This window comes from Pan troglodytes, chromosome 5, assembly GCF_028858775.2.
Source record: "Pan troglodytes isolate AG18354 chromosome 5, NHGRI_mPanTro3-v2.0_pri, whole genome shotgun sequence".
NCBI lineage: Eukaryota > Metazoa > Chordata > Mammalia > Primates > Hominidae > Pan > Pan troglodytes.
The window spans coordinates 124,041,034-124,056,965 of NC_072403.2; the positions used below are offsets into that span (position 1 = coordinate 124,041,034).

Below are 15,932 nucleotides of genomic sequence, written 5' to 3' on the forward strand. Positions count from 1 at the left end.
GCTTTCATAACCTTCCATCTGGCTGACATCAGCTCATTAATCAACAGTTTTTAGACAGGATCATTTGACAGCATGTTCTGTTGAGGTTGCTGGTTTAGCTCTCTGTAAACTATGGTCTGGCTGGGCTGGTGAGGGACTCAAGCCTGAGCAGCCACCATCACTACACTTGAGAAGTTCCTTGAGAGATTCAACTGTTTCTTCCGGCTGCTAGGGTCATGCTACATTCCACTTACGTTTCTGCCTTCCTGTCCCATGCTTTGGCAGATCATCAGGCTTTCACCCCTAATCTCATCTTCCTTCTGCCCACCTCATCCTGTCCTCTAGCAGTCTTCTCTGGGAATGGTGTCCTTGGGTGCTGTGATGTTTAGAAACTGAGTGGTCCTATTCATGGTAGCCAAACTTCTTACCTACTTTTTCAGGACTTAAAAAGTTATCAGAGACCTGAGGGAGTGCTTTTTGTCTCTCTGAGGACTTCAGGCTTCTCTCCCACACCTCCCTCTCTCCCTCAGGCTTCTCCCCGCACCCTCAGGCAAGCCAGAGATTTCTGGGGCTCAGTCGAACTCAGATGGAGAAGCCACTGTCCATTTTTCCCTTTTCTCAGACTTCCAGGAAATTTACAAGTCAAGTGATTGCCTTAGGAGGTGAGGTGAGGGGATAACTTTATGGAAACTGGGCTTCCTTTAAATGCTCTCATTATGAGCATATACTTACCTGCCAGGCACTGGTCTCAGCTCTTACAACATATCAGTGAATAACACAGATGAAAATTTGTGGTGCTCACATTTTGGACGGGCATGTTCAGTTGGCTTTCTATACTCTACATAGACTCTTTGTGTGCCATTTGCTGCAGGTTTGTGTGTGTGGTGTTGGGGGCATCATGGTGTTGCACTGCCAGTTGTGCTGAAATGGTTTCTCTCACCCAGTCCTAAAGAAGGGATTGGCCCCTAGAAACCTGCTGCCCTTCTAGATGAGTCAAAGCAAGTGCTCTCTTGATTTTCCCAGTGAGACCCTGCCAGCTCACTACTTTATGGTACCTCTCTGGCTCTGGTCAGCTGGAAGGCAGATAGTCTTTGGAGGCAGGGAACCAAGGTGACAATCATGCTGCTCCTGGAGGCAGGCAGTCTTGTTTCGACTACCGGCTTCTTGGTCCAGCTGAATGACAGTGGGCAAGTTATCTGAGCTGCAAATATTACCTCAAAGGATTAGTGGAATGAACAAATAAAATAATTAACTTTAGCTTATCATGGTGGCTGGCACTTAGTAAGTCCTCTATGAACAGACATTAGCTATGTTTATCGATATCTTCAACATTATCATTATTTGTATATTTCAGACAGAAGGGTAGCAGGGGATATAGGTAGGTATGGACATATATACCAATATGTAATATATATATAATCATTTCAAGGTAACATTGTTTTATTCCCCTTGGTAATTCCTCAAAATATTTTATATCCTCTCCCCTCAAAAGTTACTCCTTTTATGTATTGTTAATTCTGTTGATATCAGGGCCTATTTTCTCTTTTTCTGTCTTCTGAGTTGAGGTTTTTCGAATATTTCTTTTATTTCATTTCTATATTTTAATATTCTACCAGCTATTCAAGTCCATTTTTTTCTAGACTATATTAATGTAGCTACTTGGAAAAAAGATTATAACATTTTAGAAATAAGACTAGTTGTGTTGCAGGTATGTGGGGAGCACACTTTGTTTTTGAGACAGGATCTCACTCTGTTGCCCAGGCTGGAGTGCAGGTACAGTCAGCAGTCATAGCTCACTGCAGCCTTGAACTCCTGAGCTTAAGCAATCCTCCCATCTCAGCCTCCCAAGTAGCTGGGACTACAGGTGTATGCCCATGTACAAATTTTTTTGTAGAGATGGGATCTCATTATGTTGCCCAGGCTAGGAGCAAACTTTTAATAAAAGGACTTGTGTACTCTTAAATTGAATTTTATGATTTTGTCCTACTGTTTTTGCTGTGATATCCTCAATGATTCCTATAGAACAGACAATAATGGTAATAATAACCTACAGAAGCCTCCTCTCATGTACAATTTTATTTTTCTTTTAAGGAGATAAGGAAGGGGAAAAAGTAGTTGATTTCCTTTGTTTCTTATTTAGAAAAAATTAAATTATACTGCATTTTTCTAGTATTCTGTTAGAAATTTACTTTATTAAACCTTGATAACTTCAGCTATAAACCTAAAATATTCTTCTTATACTGATAGACCAAACAAAAGGGCTAAAAACAAATCTACTATCTAATTTAGATTATATGTAAGTTAGTAAGTCTCTTCAAAATAAAGAAAGGTAGTTTTAGGACAGAGATTTTTATATAGATTGAAAGTTATCTTCCCTGGAAGAAAGTTGAATCTGAGAATCTAGCCGCACTTCAAAAATGTGTGCAAGTGTTTATTTGGAATCCCTTCTATTTTATTAGAAACAGAAACAGTAATTTCACCAGTAGGAATTGCGTGTGCTCTCAATACAAGTAAGTTTGCCACTCCTTCAATTGTTGTCCATTGCAGACACTCTGGACTCAAGGTTAAGAATCCAAATGAGAAATAAGAAATATCCGGTCCCTGATGATTCGTTTAAGTCCTGTTCAACTCGATGAAAGCTTCCACCAGAAGGAAGAGTTACTGTTCCTCCTGGCTGGCTTTGTGTTTCTTTCAGTGCTCTAAAGAACTTTGTATTTGGGCAGCTGTGCTCTGTCGTGTCAGGCTGCTGGACAGGAGTTGATGCTTACGGCGCCGCTGACCAGGGCTGCTTTACTGAAGCTCACTGGGTGTCCATCAATCACAAAGTGGCGTATGCAGCCTGTGAAGGGTTTGCTGGGGGCCAAGCGTGGTGTCAGTAGAGATTCTGAAAAGAGCAAGAAATGAAAACAAAGATTGCAATTGAGGTATTCCAAGCCCAAATATTACTTCCTGGTAAAAGTATACATATTTGTTCATATCATCAGCATGATTTACATTTCAAAAATAGAACATAGTTATAATTGACTCATTTCTCAGTAACATTATTTGCTTGTGAAGTCCTATGGACATGTGGTAATTTTAATGTTTTGCCATGTTTTCCATGATCACATTTCTGTGTATTGTAGCTGTCTTTCAAGGCTGAAATTTACCACTTACATGTAAAGCCTCAGCAGTGAATTTTCATGATCTACCTATGTTTTTTAAAGTTAATTTCACCTGCGCCTCACTTATAATGTGTACTTTGCTAAGAAGGAGGAAAGAAATTTTAGCTTCCACACTATTTTTGGACTTGGTTAATATTTCTGTTTAATTCATTACCCTTCACCCTTAAGCCTCTACATTTTTGCCTGTTCATAAAATATAATGAGAAAGTAATGAATTCGAATAAACTAAGATTCAATTTTTCTGAGCTCAGGGTTTAAGAACTATAAATAGGGTAATGATAACTCGCTTAGTCTTTGTGTGGGCACAAGTGCCCTGTGGTATGCCAAGGGAACTTTCTCCTCTTATCTTAATTAGAAATCTAGAAGAAGCCTTATGCTTATTAATTGTACAGACACAATTAAATGTGTTAGGATGATAGAAGCAATATAATTTAAAGCAATTTAGAGAGCTTAGAAATATAAAATTAAAATCCATTTAGCCAAAGCTTATTATTATTTACAAACAGCTATGTGAGCAGTAGCAGATAAAGGATGGAAAACACTTAGAAACTAGTAATTCAGGAAAGAACATAGAACAGCAAATGAAACATCAGCAAGCAGCTGTAATAAGTTTTCTAAGCAATGTAGGGTAAGAATATGCAGAAGCTGTGTACTGAAAATAAATCATGGAAATAGCATTTTATATTTAGAATGATAATCATAAAAGTTTTAGATTTGGAAGGGGCCTGAGAGATCAATTCCCTTTATTGTCTCTAGATTAGTGTGACTATTCTTCAAGCCTGCTCAGTGTACTTCATCATTTGGGTAAGAAATGAGTGAACAGGAATGCTTATAAGAGGTAGAAACATCTAATACTTCTGCTTACTTTGGAGACCTGACTTAGAACTTAGGTTTTGATTCTGCCCAAGCTTACCATCCTTTGGCTTATGAGGGAAATCATCTGGAGGTAATAATTCATGTAGCAGTTAGTGGTCTGAATAATTCACCACACAATTAATTGTAGGTAGTGACAGTACAGTGCCCTAGGATCCTAAGTAATTGATTAATGAAATTAATGCATGATTTTTAGAGAGAATGTTTCCCAGGTTGAATGCTTGACTATATACAAATAATGCAGGATTTTCAGTAGAGGAATGAATGATTAGACCCATGGGTGGGCTACATTAACAAAACCTTTTTATTTTATTATTATTATTATTTTGAGACAGAGTCTCACTTTGTGGCCCAGGCTAGAGTGCAGTGGTGTGATCTGTGATCACTATAGTCTCCAGTTCCTGGGTTCAAGCGATTCCGCTGCCTCAGCCTCCTGAGTAGCTGGAGGGATTACAGGCACTCACCACCACACTCAGCTATTTTTTGTATCTTTAATAGAGATGGGGTTTCGCCATGTTGGCCAGGCTGGTCTCCACCTCCTGAGCTCAAGTGATCCACCCACCTTGGCCTCCCAAAGTGCTAGGATTACAGGCGCGAGCCACCATGTCCAGCAGAAAAAAAATTATTTGATTTTTAATTTTGATTTTAAAACTATCACACACTAAAGTTGACTTTTTTGGTGTGTAGTTCTAGGAATTTTATGCGTTAGCTTTTTATGGATAGAAATAATGAGTCACCAGAGTTCTGAGTGGTATTCTTGGAGAATTCAGTGCATTTAGGGGTTTTATTTAGCCTAATTTCTTTAGCTATCCTCTTAATGCCTGGTTTCTGATGTGATTTTAGTGGAATTAATCTTGAACAGCTCAAAATGATATAATTAATTACATTTCATCTTAAATTATAGTTGCTTTTATTCTAGGCTTGCTGGCATAATTCTTAGATGGATTTAAAAGCTGCAGTGGTGGAGTGGGCTGGTGGTTACGCCCTTCTGGCCTGCTAGCTCCTGTGCTGGCTTATTAACTAAAGTTTGCTATTCATTCTGTGTTTCAGGCAGGCTGAATTTGGCTTTAGGTGTATCTTGCCTGTCCAGTCTGTAGGGCTTAGCAACTCTTGTAGTGAGGGATGATGGCAGTGTGTGAGGCTGGGATCAGACTGTGAAAGCAAACAAACAAACAAAAATCAAAGAGAAATATCTGTTTGAAAGATGTAGTAAGCACGTTGGGTGGCATAGTGAAGGACAAATACTCCAACTTCCATGAGGGAGGGCCATGCTTGTTTTGTCCACCTCCCAAAGCCTAGCACAATGCTTAATAGACAATCCATGCTGTGTGTTGGATATAGTCATGTTCCCTGCCATCAAGGAATGCACTTCTTAGTTTCAACAATATTCTGTGCTAAGTGCTACAACAGCAGTATGTGTATACATCCTAGGGGGAAAGGGGCGTGTTGTAAGTAAAAGTCTGAGCTGAGTCCTAAAGGTCAATAGGAGTTAGAATGGGGAGGAATAGGAGAAGTTGTTTCGTAACAAAGGTACTAGGGGAGGAAAGGAAGAACATTTCCCAGAAATTGAGGCCCAGTTCCCTTATGGAAAGGCCCGGAGCAAAGAGACCATCGTTGAACATTTAGGAACTGCAAGTCCCAGAAGGTGTGGGGAGATCCCGAAGGCAGGGACAAGGAGGAGACAGATGATCAAGGAGCTTGCATGCTATGGTGAATTTAATCCTGGAGGCCCTTGGGAACCTGTGAAACATTTTAAACTGTGTTGTGATTTCTGGAGGGAAGCAATGTGCAGAAATATGCACTCATGTGAGACTTTTTCATGCTGCACCTGCATGAAGTGCAGTGCTGGCCTTTGTCAGAATCCTTTCAAAGCTGAAGTCAGGAACAGGGAGAGGACTGGGGAATGGAGAGGGAAGTGGAAGCAGGAGACAAAGGAGGAGAAGAGTTGCTTTGCGAGGGTCTCAAATATTTCTTTTCACACCGGGTTACCATTATTGTCAACACTAGTATTTGAAAAATTCAGACAAAGAAGAGTGCTTAGTTGTTACTATTTTTGGAGTACCCAAGGTCAGATGCTTAATTTTATCTGTGCTTTCTTGCTCTCTTCTTTAAAGCATTGTCTGTCTTTATGGGTCAGTCTAAAAATAATCTATTAGAAGATTATTAAAATCTCCACCAAGCCAAGCACAGAAAGACAAATATCATGTGTCCTCACTCACATATATGAGCTTAAGAAGTAAATCTCATGGAGAGGGGTAGAGAGTAGTTGGTAGTTACTAGAGGCTGGGAAGGGAAGGAGGAAGAAGGAGATGAAAATAACTTGGTTAATGGGTACAAAAATACAGTTAGATAGAAGGAATAATTTCTAGAATTTCATAGTACAATAGGGAAATTATAGTTAAGGATAATTTATTGTGCATTTCAAAATAGCTAGAAGAGAAGAATTGTAATGTTACCAACACAAAGAAAAGATAAATGTTTTAGGTGGTGGATATTGCAATTATCCTGATTTGATCATTACACATTGTATACAGGTATCAAAATATCACATGTACCCCCAAAATTTGTACAACTATGATATGTCAATCAAAAACTCCCCACCAAGTTCCAGCTGCAAAAGCTGGGTTATTTCCCTTTTAAATCCCACTCCCCAGCCATAGCATTCAGGTTTTCCAAGTTAGTGAAATGTGTAAAAACAAATGCATTCAATATGAGGACATGGTCCTTGCTTCAGAGGTTTAAAACAATTGGGGTGTTTGTGTGTTGTCCATAAGTGTCCTGTCACCATCCGGGATTATACACCATTCTTGGCAGATGACAGCAGCAGTGACTGATGATGTTTACAGAATTGCAGCTGGGAACCTCTCTGAGGGAATGTCACTACCAATGGACAACAACTTATGGTCTGCAGCTGTTTTTGCAGTTCAGACTAATCATGGACCGAACTGTGCATTTTTTCCTACTGAGGAAGGGGAGCAACTAACAGCAAACTTAATCCTCCAGAGTTCTCAGATCCTACTGTAGTGTTAGTCAATGAGTTTTCTTTGTGTTAGAGATAAAATAAGAGTATGTGTTTCACTGTGTGTATGTGTGTGGCGGGCACTTAAAAGGGAAAGGAAAGAAAAAAATAAGCAAATATGGCAAGGGAGAGTAATAGCCACTGGCTGGAATGCTGGGGTCTAGTTCTTACATGTCACTTTATTGTGCCTTTTCCATTTAAACAACACTGTATATAAAATCCTTTGAGTAACTAGGTGCATCATGAAAACACATGGCTCAATTCTACAATAACAATTGTGAGAACTCAGTTTTTTGGATTGGGAACTTTTCCTTTTTAAACAACACTTACCTGGAACACCTCCAACAAACACAGGCTCCCTGTGATCAATTGGTTTTGGATTCAGGGGTCCAACCACATGGTTCACTTCAGAGTCCACATCCAACTGAACCACATTAGAATCTCTAATAACTGAAATGCAGGGCAAAGACTGGTCATAAGTGGCACTGGAGTGATGAATTTTTAACCTGAGAAAGACTATTTATCACAGCAATTGCTTTTATTTATTCCAAAATAAAACCCACAATTTCTTCTATATTATTAAAATCATCAATGATGTCTAACAATGTCTAACCAAGAGATTACTGTAACATTTTCCTTAGAAAGGGAGAATATTTAGAATATTCTTGTGCTACTTTTTTTTGCCCTATAAGTTATGCATTATTGAAGCAACCCCTTAACACAATTTTGCAGCATTCATATTTTGAAATCACATGTGGATTCAGTATACACATAATAGTATAATAACATGATTTTCTTTTCTTGGATACTTTTAGACTGTCATGCATTACCTATCATATAAGTGATAGCCTAAGTTCTGCCAGATCATAATCTTACAGTTGGGTGTGCAGGCTCCCCAGGGCAGTCAGTGTTCTCACCTGTAATTCTGTGCCATCTGCCATCACAGAGACTCTGCTTGGGTGTTACTGAGGTGGAAAAATCTCTGATGCCATTATTGACTTTCACTAGGACCTGCAAAAGATAGGACACATTGTATGATTTAGTTTGTCCTCATTGTGATAAAACTGAATTTCTTAAATAATTTACCACAGTGAAGCAATACTTCAACAAATATTCACACATGATTAGCTTTGCAATTTGAACACAAGGGGTCACTCTTTGGCAGCCTATAGAAATAGGTTCAACTGGGGGTGCTCTTTGGGGAGAGAACAAAGTGACTTCATAGGGGAGAAAATTGCGAGAGAGGGACAATAAGAAATAGAATAAATCCCTTTAATTTCTAAAGATTGAGTGTGTTATACAAAGCAGGTTGAAGTATTGGTGAAGAACATGGACTTTGAAGCTAGACAGCCAGTCTCCTATTTAACTTACTCTCTGCCCCAGTTTTCTCGTTTGTAAATTAAAAGCGATACTGTTACCTACATCATGGAGATAATTGGGAGGATTAAATGAGTTAATCTAGGTAAAGCTTAGAATAGTACCCAACAAATAGTAAACACCAAATAGGGATACATTTTATTGTGATGGCTCAATATAATTTAATAGAATGTACTAGAACCCAAATACAAATCTGTTATGTTAAGTTAGCAGCATCAATGAAAATATACTTTTTTCTTAATATTTATTTGAATACTTCCATGAATATTCTTTAGTAGTATCTTAGGATGAAAGTGGCATTACAACATAATTTTTTATTTCTATCAATTGAGAATAATATGTATAGTATATATACATATCTAGTACACATACATATATCTGATATACATACATATTATAGATGTTTAGAAAGATGTTTTAGTGTTTGTTGATTTTGATAGTTATGTTTGCTGATTCCATTTGGTGAAAAAAAGTTCTTCTCATTCTTCTCTTAAAACTATGTTGTTATTAGTGATTTTTTTGATAGTTTTGCCGTATTTTTATGACTCTTTGTTTTAGCCAAATCAACTTTCAACATAGGAAGCTGAATCCAAATATTGCCCACATTTACATTTCATGTTATAGCTTTCCTATATTTCTTTTCAGTTAGGAAAGATTGATGAAATAATTCTGTGAAATAAATCTGCTTCAGATCTAGAATCCAAGGTCAGATGAGACAAATTGTTAAACATTTTTCAGACACTACCTGTCCATTTTTCATGTGAACATTTAGGTACTCCCCATTGACACTGTGGCCGTGGACCAGGGTTCCAGAACTGCTTCTGGGACGGACTTCAAATGCAATTTCAAACTTCAATCCAATATTGAAAGATTCATCTGTGGAGAGAAACACTATAAGATCCCAAGAACAGCAAGATCATATTTGTAACTATGGTGTGATTTTGTAATTATATATATTTTTATCTGTTTTTGAAAGTTTGATCCATTTTTTAATAGATAAGTAGAAAGTGGCTTTTCCATGTCAAACTCACTGTGGAAAGCTCTGTGGGGAACCAAGATAACTAATGCATCAATCCTGTTGTGGGGTGTGAGGCTGGCAACAGCACACAAAATATGTGTTATGGGAGCTCAGGGGAGGAGAAATTAATTCCAATTAGCAGCAGCACTACTGAATATTTCACAAGTGAGGAGGACAGGGCAATCTGGGCAGAGGAAGTAGACTCAACACAGGTACAGAGGCTGGAATGCTTGGAGAGCACTGTGAAGGCCACTGTGGCTGGACTGTCCCTGCCAGGGGAGAAGGAGGCATGGTGAGTGGGAGCCACACTGGGAAGGGCTCTAGTGGTGAAGTATGGAAGTTAGGCTTTATTTTACAGTCACTGAGCAAGACAGCTGTCTTGATTGGACCTGTATTTTAAAATAATTATTAAACAGAAACCTAACTGGTGCCAGTGCTGTACAGCATTTCAGAGGAGAAAGAGCAGAGAAAGTATTTAGGAGCTGTTACTGAGGTGATCCAATAAAATTCTTATTAAGAATAGTTGTGTTTACTCCAAGAGACTCATTGCAAACCAGGGCATCTAAATAATGTTCATTTAATGTATCCTATAAATCATTTAAAATTTTTTCCTGTTATTAGTTAGTGCTCATGGAGTAGTATATAAATTGTGCAGTTTGCTCTGTATTCCCAGCTGTCCAAACCGTTAAGAGTTCTTATCACTGAAATTCCATGAAAGGCTGAGAATTGTAAGTGTAGGTGTTTTAGTGAAGGGGTAAAGATGGGTGAGGCAGGAAAGTAAAATCATGAGATAAACAGAGAGGAAATACTACCTCTGGGTGTTCTGCTGGATATGGTGGTGGTTTAAAAAGTATACTTGGCTGCAGTGTAATTTCTTTATTCAGGGGATGTGCAAAGTACCTAAGTGCCTTGAGAGCAGGGAACATGCAGCTTTATACCCTTTCCTATCCTAATTCTGGGCACTTATTCTGGTGTCTTCCTCACACCCAGCGATTGCTCCATAGAATATTCTTGGAATGAATTAGATGATGATTGTGTGTAGTCTGCTAGGATTTTATTTATTTTTAGAACTGTTATGTCCCATCATCTGGCATAGGGACTGCCTTACGGGAGGCATACAATAAAAACTGAATGAGTGAGGGAGTAATGGTCAAGGAGAATAATAAAAAGCCAGAAATAAAAATTTCTGAAGGATAACGTTGTCTGCTGGTGTTGCAAGTCATGGGGAGAAAGTGGGACTTCCTTTAGTAGGACAATGGTTCATGCCAAGAAGGAGCAGAGCAAGACCTTGAGGAGCAAGGTGGCCAAAAACTGACATGGATCAGGCCACGGAGCAGCATAGACATTCTAAAGGAGCCCAGGTGGTCTTCATCCAGAAGTTTGGCAGCTGTGGAGAAGCCTGGTCAGGGAGAGTATACAGGGATGGGGACTGCGTGTATGGTTTGGAGTGCAGGAGGGAGAAAGGTGGTTCTTGTGGGAAGAGGTCATCTTCTAGGGCTGAGTTTGGCATTCTTCAGTTTTAACTCTGGGCCTGATATTCCCTGTTAGCCATCTCCAGGAAGAAGCATTTCATGACTCATATTTTTAACATGACTAATGTTACCTAGAACCACGTATCCTCCTTCTGTTGAAAAGTAAGTTCCTGTTTCCATGGGGCCTTCAAAGCAAGGGGTCACACTGAATGTCTGAGAAGCAGAGGTGATGGAGGCCCCATTGAGCTGGAGATTGCTGAGACAGCCACTAAAACTGTAGATGGAGTTAATCTGAGGGAAGAAGATATTTCTTAAAATCAATTTTCTCAACACAAATGCACCAAGGGGAAGCAAAATGAGGGGGTTTGAGTCCTGAAGGAAACCACGTAATTCCTTGTTTTATTTATTTCAGATATCTGAATGATCAGTACTTTCCTGGATAGTTGCTTTCTAACTGGTTGTTTGAAGCTGGAATTTTGTATTTGATAATGTCAACCTGTAGTAATTAAGCTATGGACATTTTTATGTTACACTTCGACACAATAAGTTGCAGCTGTGGTTTTCAAACTGCATATTTAGAAGTATCCTAGTTTTCCCTCAAGAATGACAGCTGTGCCAAGATCACCTAAGGCTGATGAGGGCTAGCAAAGTTCTTTACTTAAATCTACCATAGCCAAATAAACAGCAGAAAGCTTTCATTTCTGGTTTCATGAGCTGTTTTTGTGGTTGAGAATTTATCATATCACAGGACATGAAACTTGGGCCACTTAAGATAACTGATTTTGTCCTGCATTTGGACATTTTAAAAAAGAGATTGCCATGGAATTGGGGCTGCTTATCTAAAATCTAATTATAATGTAAACCATCTTTTTTGCTTCATCTACATATATTAATAGGTCTTAGAAATTATTTTTAACATTGCTAAAATCCAACCTATATTTATGTTAAGAAAAATTTAGTCCTTTGATGCATTCCTTTTATTGCTAAATTTTTTATAAGTGCAATATTTTTAATTTTTTAATTACACAAATAATATTTTTCTACTATATTCTCACTTCTCCCCAGGGCAACCACATTTCCTTATACATTTACAAATTGTGTGTGTGTGTGTGTGTGTGTGTAAGAAAAATGGGATTGTAGTTTGCATAATGACCTGAAACTTTTTTTTTCACTCAATAATGTATAATGCAATGATTTGCTTTCTTTTTTGTTATGTCTTTACATTAAAAGTATGGGTACTTCCTGAACAAATAAGATCTCCTTGAGACATAAATTTTCATGATAATTTATGCCTCTGAAACTTTTTCATTTCACATCTACCTTAGAATCGAAAGATTACTTCTGACTTTGTAAACAGGGCAGACAGGCAGCCCATAAGACAGTACTTACTTTGATATCCCATTTCCAGAAAACTACAGTTTTACTGGTGCTAGTTTCTAGTTTCCTAATCTGTGAGACGAGGGCCTCAATTAGATGATCTTCTGGCTCTAATGGTCAGTGGCTCTACCTGGTCATGCCTGGCTTACCTGAACATTTTTCACAGCCTTTCCAGGAGCCACACCTCCCAAATAAATGGGACCCTTGATTTTCCAGGTAGCTTCAGTAGGAGGAAGACTTTCTTCTAGGACTCGAAGACCATCAATTACCAGTCGGCCACTGCTCCTTTCTCGAATAAATATCACCTGGATGAAGAGAAGGACAATAGCACATCTCAGGTACATTCCAAGATTGCAGAAAAGGCTGTGTTTCCTCTTCTTCCAACTTTGCTATTGCAGTGCTGTGGGAAATCTTGAGAAAGTTTATTTTTAAAATGGCCCCGTCTCTGAAGGTCAGGAGTTTATCTCTTCTGTTTAGTAGGCTTCTGGCAATGCAGTTTTTGGAATGGCAGAAACTTTATCCCTCATTTGATTCTGTTTTGTTATACAGCATATGCCTTTATTGTGAGCTGTCTCCAGGCCTCTTTGCTTTATATGCATAGGTGTATTTTTTTCCTGCTCATCTTCCATTTACCACTTCAGGTATTAGAGGAAGTGATCTATATATTTTCTGACCTCTAGATAGAATGATTTAAAGCTTAATTTCTGAATATAGCTTATGTTTTTCCATGTTCTCTATGAAGCTTTTCCCAGTTAACCAGGCCACATATAGACAGAACAGGCCATATGTTCTCTCCCACTTAAACTTCTTGTGATTACTTGTAATGCATGTTACATTGCTTACTCTTGACATTACATACCCACCAATTTCTTTCAATATTTATCTGCTCCCACTGTGGTATCCTATCTTCCTAACTGATTTACTATTCACTTTGTATCTTCCACAGCTTAGCCAATAAAAGACACTCAATAATAATTGCTGAAAAGTAAAAACCTATTGGCAGTAGAAAATAAGTGAGAAATCATTAAAAACCAAATTTCAGATCCTTTGGTTAAAATAATTACGCTCAGCCTGTGTCTCTTTTTAAATAGTATGCTTCAAGACTTTTATAAGGAATACAATTTTTTGAAATTGAATTCTGAGTGTGCAGCAGCAGAATTTTAAAATGGGTATTTCTAGAGAGAGTAATGGAGGCCCATTAGTGTCCATTTGACAATGGTAGCTATTTGCTGGTAATGCTGTTCTCTGCCTTCAACTTACATCATGCCACAGGCCATCATTGTATTTCTCCTGGCTTCTAATCTTCAGTTTCTTGTGACCGACATTAAACATGTAAACCAAGCGGCCATGGGCCAAAAATAGAGTCATGAAGTCATTCTCTTCTTGATCTGAGACATAGAAGATCATGCCATGGGAGGAACGAGTTCTCAGACGAATGGAAAACTGAGATCTGGTAAATGAAAAGAAAGGGATTACCATATGTAAAATGAGACTGAGGATAATCTCTAACTTCTTAAAATAATACAGTGTAAGGAAGAATAAACAAGTAGCCATTCTATCTAATCCCAAGCAACATTATTCCACACTTAGTATTATTAATGAATATTAAATTAGCATGGCTAGTTCAAAAATGTAAATTCTTCTCTACTTCCTTATACAACAAGGATGTATCCCACATTTGAGGAAATGTTGTTTCAGTTAAGGATCTTACTGTGTCTTGCTTTGAAAATATGGCTGCAGGCTGGGTGCCATGGCTCAGGCCTATAATCCCAGCAATTTGGGAGGATCACTTGAGCCTGGGAGTTCAAGACCAGCAAGGCAGGAGGATCACTTGAGCCTGGGAGTTCAAGACCAGCTTGTGCAACATAGTAGAACCCCGTCTCTACAAAAAATTTTTAAAAATTAGCCAGGGATGGTGGTGCACACCTGTAGTCCCAGCTACTTGGGAGGCTAAGGTGGGAAGATCACTTGAGCCTGGGAGGTTGAGGCCACAGTGAGCCATGATCATGCCACTGCCCTCCAGCCTGGGTGACAGAGCAAGCAAGACCTTGTCTCAAAAAAAAAAAGGCTGCAATTTAGTAAAAATATGTATGTTAAAGAAGCTTATCCATGTGGACAAAATACTAGTGAATAATACAAATAATATTTAGATAGTTGTGCACTATCTAAAACACAGACTAAAATTTTTTCCCAGTAAAAATTAATTAATGGATACCACATGTAAAAAGCAGCTACCCGAGTGTGTAGAAATTAAACAAAACCTTCTAGAAATTTAGCCCCAGGCTATGGATAAGATACATTCATTAGGTTAACTTCTAGTTTGATTAACTCTAAATTCTTCCTGAAAAATACAAAATACTGATTCTGCCTATTAGGCAGGTAGCAAATTATAAGGTATTAGAGATTTCTTATTGAATACTTTGCCTCTATGAATGTTTGACAGAGCTATGTAAGACCTATATAAAAATATTTGGGTGCTAAAACTGTAAAAATAATTCTTCAGTAATATCAGATAACTGGAGATTTGTGAAATACTGGAAAGAGGCGATGGGGTTGGAGATAGCTGGAGGGTCATAAACATACAAGCATATTTGTATTTTCAATGCCTTTCCTTATTAACCTTCTAGCAGTTCAAATGCACTCCCATTTACAATCTGAAAGCAATTTGTATGGGAGAGGGCGGGGGATATCAATGTTAGATGATGAGTCATTTGAAACTTGCTCCATCTTCCTTTCCTTGATTGTCTTTTCTTTTTGATCAAATACAGTATCCTGGAAGAATACTGTTTTATGAACCTTACAATTGGAAAGTCACAGAGAATATAATTCTTTTGATAGCATAAATCATGTACTATTTAGTATTTATTTTGATGATAACATAATAGGATTAAGGTGGCACAGAAAGGAAAGATAGGAAAAAACGATGACATGTGACAAACAAAGATGGAGCCCAGCCATGTCATTAGGAGTCTAGGAGTATAGTGTGTTACTTTACTTTGCACCAAAATCTCCTTTTAAGTGTTCAAACTCTTGGCGGCTGTTGGCTGTTCCTCCATATTGATAGGCGTGCTCTATTGCTCTAGGGCTGTTGGAAAGGTGGCAATGAGAGTTTCTTGGAGTATTCCGCTCTGGGAGTTTCAGGGCAACAGGATCCCATGAAGGTGCATCTTTACTTTTCCCTCGCTATAAAAGTAAACCAAATTAAGGGATAAAAGTTACATACTAGCAGCAAAAAGTATTTTGTGATGTCCTCAACATTAATAAGGATAAAAAATTATATATTATTTGTGCATTTTCCATTCATGGAACATTAGGTCCCCTCTCTTTCCTACCTCTAGCCCCATGAGCAAATGACAGCAGTAGCTGCAGCAGTAACATCAACAACATAGCATGTTAACTAACCCCAAATTCTTCTGCATGGTAGTAAAGCAAAGTTAAACTGAAGCTATGGAGACAAATGCTCTATCATTTAAATTAAGTGCACATCTTAAATAATAGTGAAAAGTGGCAAAGTTGGCAATTAAAATGACCCTGAATCAATCAACAAAATCCTCATATAAGAAACAATATTAATGTTACTTTAATACACAGATTATTACTTATGCATGTTGTGTAAAAAGTTAACATAGCAACATCTTCAAAATACTTAAGGA

General features: G+C 38.2%; 1 protein-coding gene across 3 annotated transcripts in view; it reads right to left on the minus strand.

The window, feature by feature from the left end:
* Positions 1 to 2,397: 2,397 nt before the first annotated feature.
* Positions 2,398 to 15,932, minus strand: part of LAMA4 (laminin subunit alpha 4) — a 145,665-nt gene continuing 132,130 nt past the window's right edge. For all 3 annotated transcript variants that reach the window (XM_009451861.5, XM_518696.9, XM_054686192.2), the window contains exons 32-39: positions 15,275 to 15,462; positions 13,540 to 13,729; positions 12,429 to 12,584; positions 11,034 to 11,193; positions 9,158 to 9,288; positions 7,953 to 8,046; positions 7,366 to 7,485; positions 2,398 to 2,863 (exon numbers count right to left, since the gene is read on the minus strand). In XM_009451861.5, coding sequence (XP_009450136.3) covers positions 2,718 to 2,863; positions 7,366 to 7,485; positions 7,953 to 8,046; positions 9,158 to 9,288; positions 11,034 to 11,193; positions 12,429 to 12,584; positions 13,540 to 13,729; positions 15,275 to 15,462 — 1,185 coding nt within the window. In that variant the 3' untranslated portion in view covers positions 2,398 to 2,717. The remainder of the gene's footprint in view (positions 2,864 to 7,365; positions 7,486 to 7,952; positions 8,047 to 9,157; positions 9,289 to 11,033; positions 11,194 to 12,428; positions 12,585 to 13,539; positions 13,730 to 15,274; positions 15,463 to 15,932) is intronic.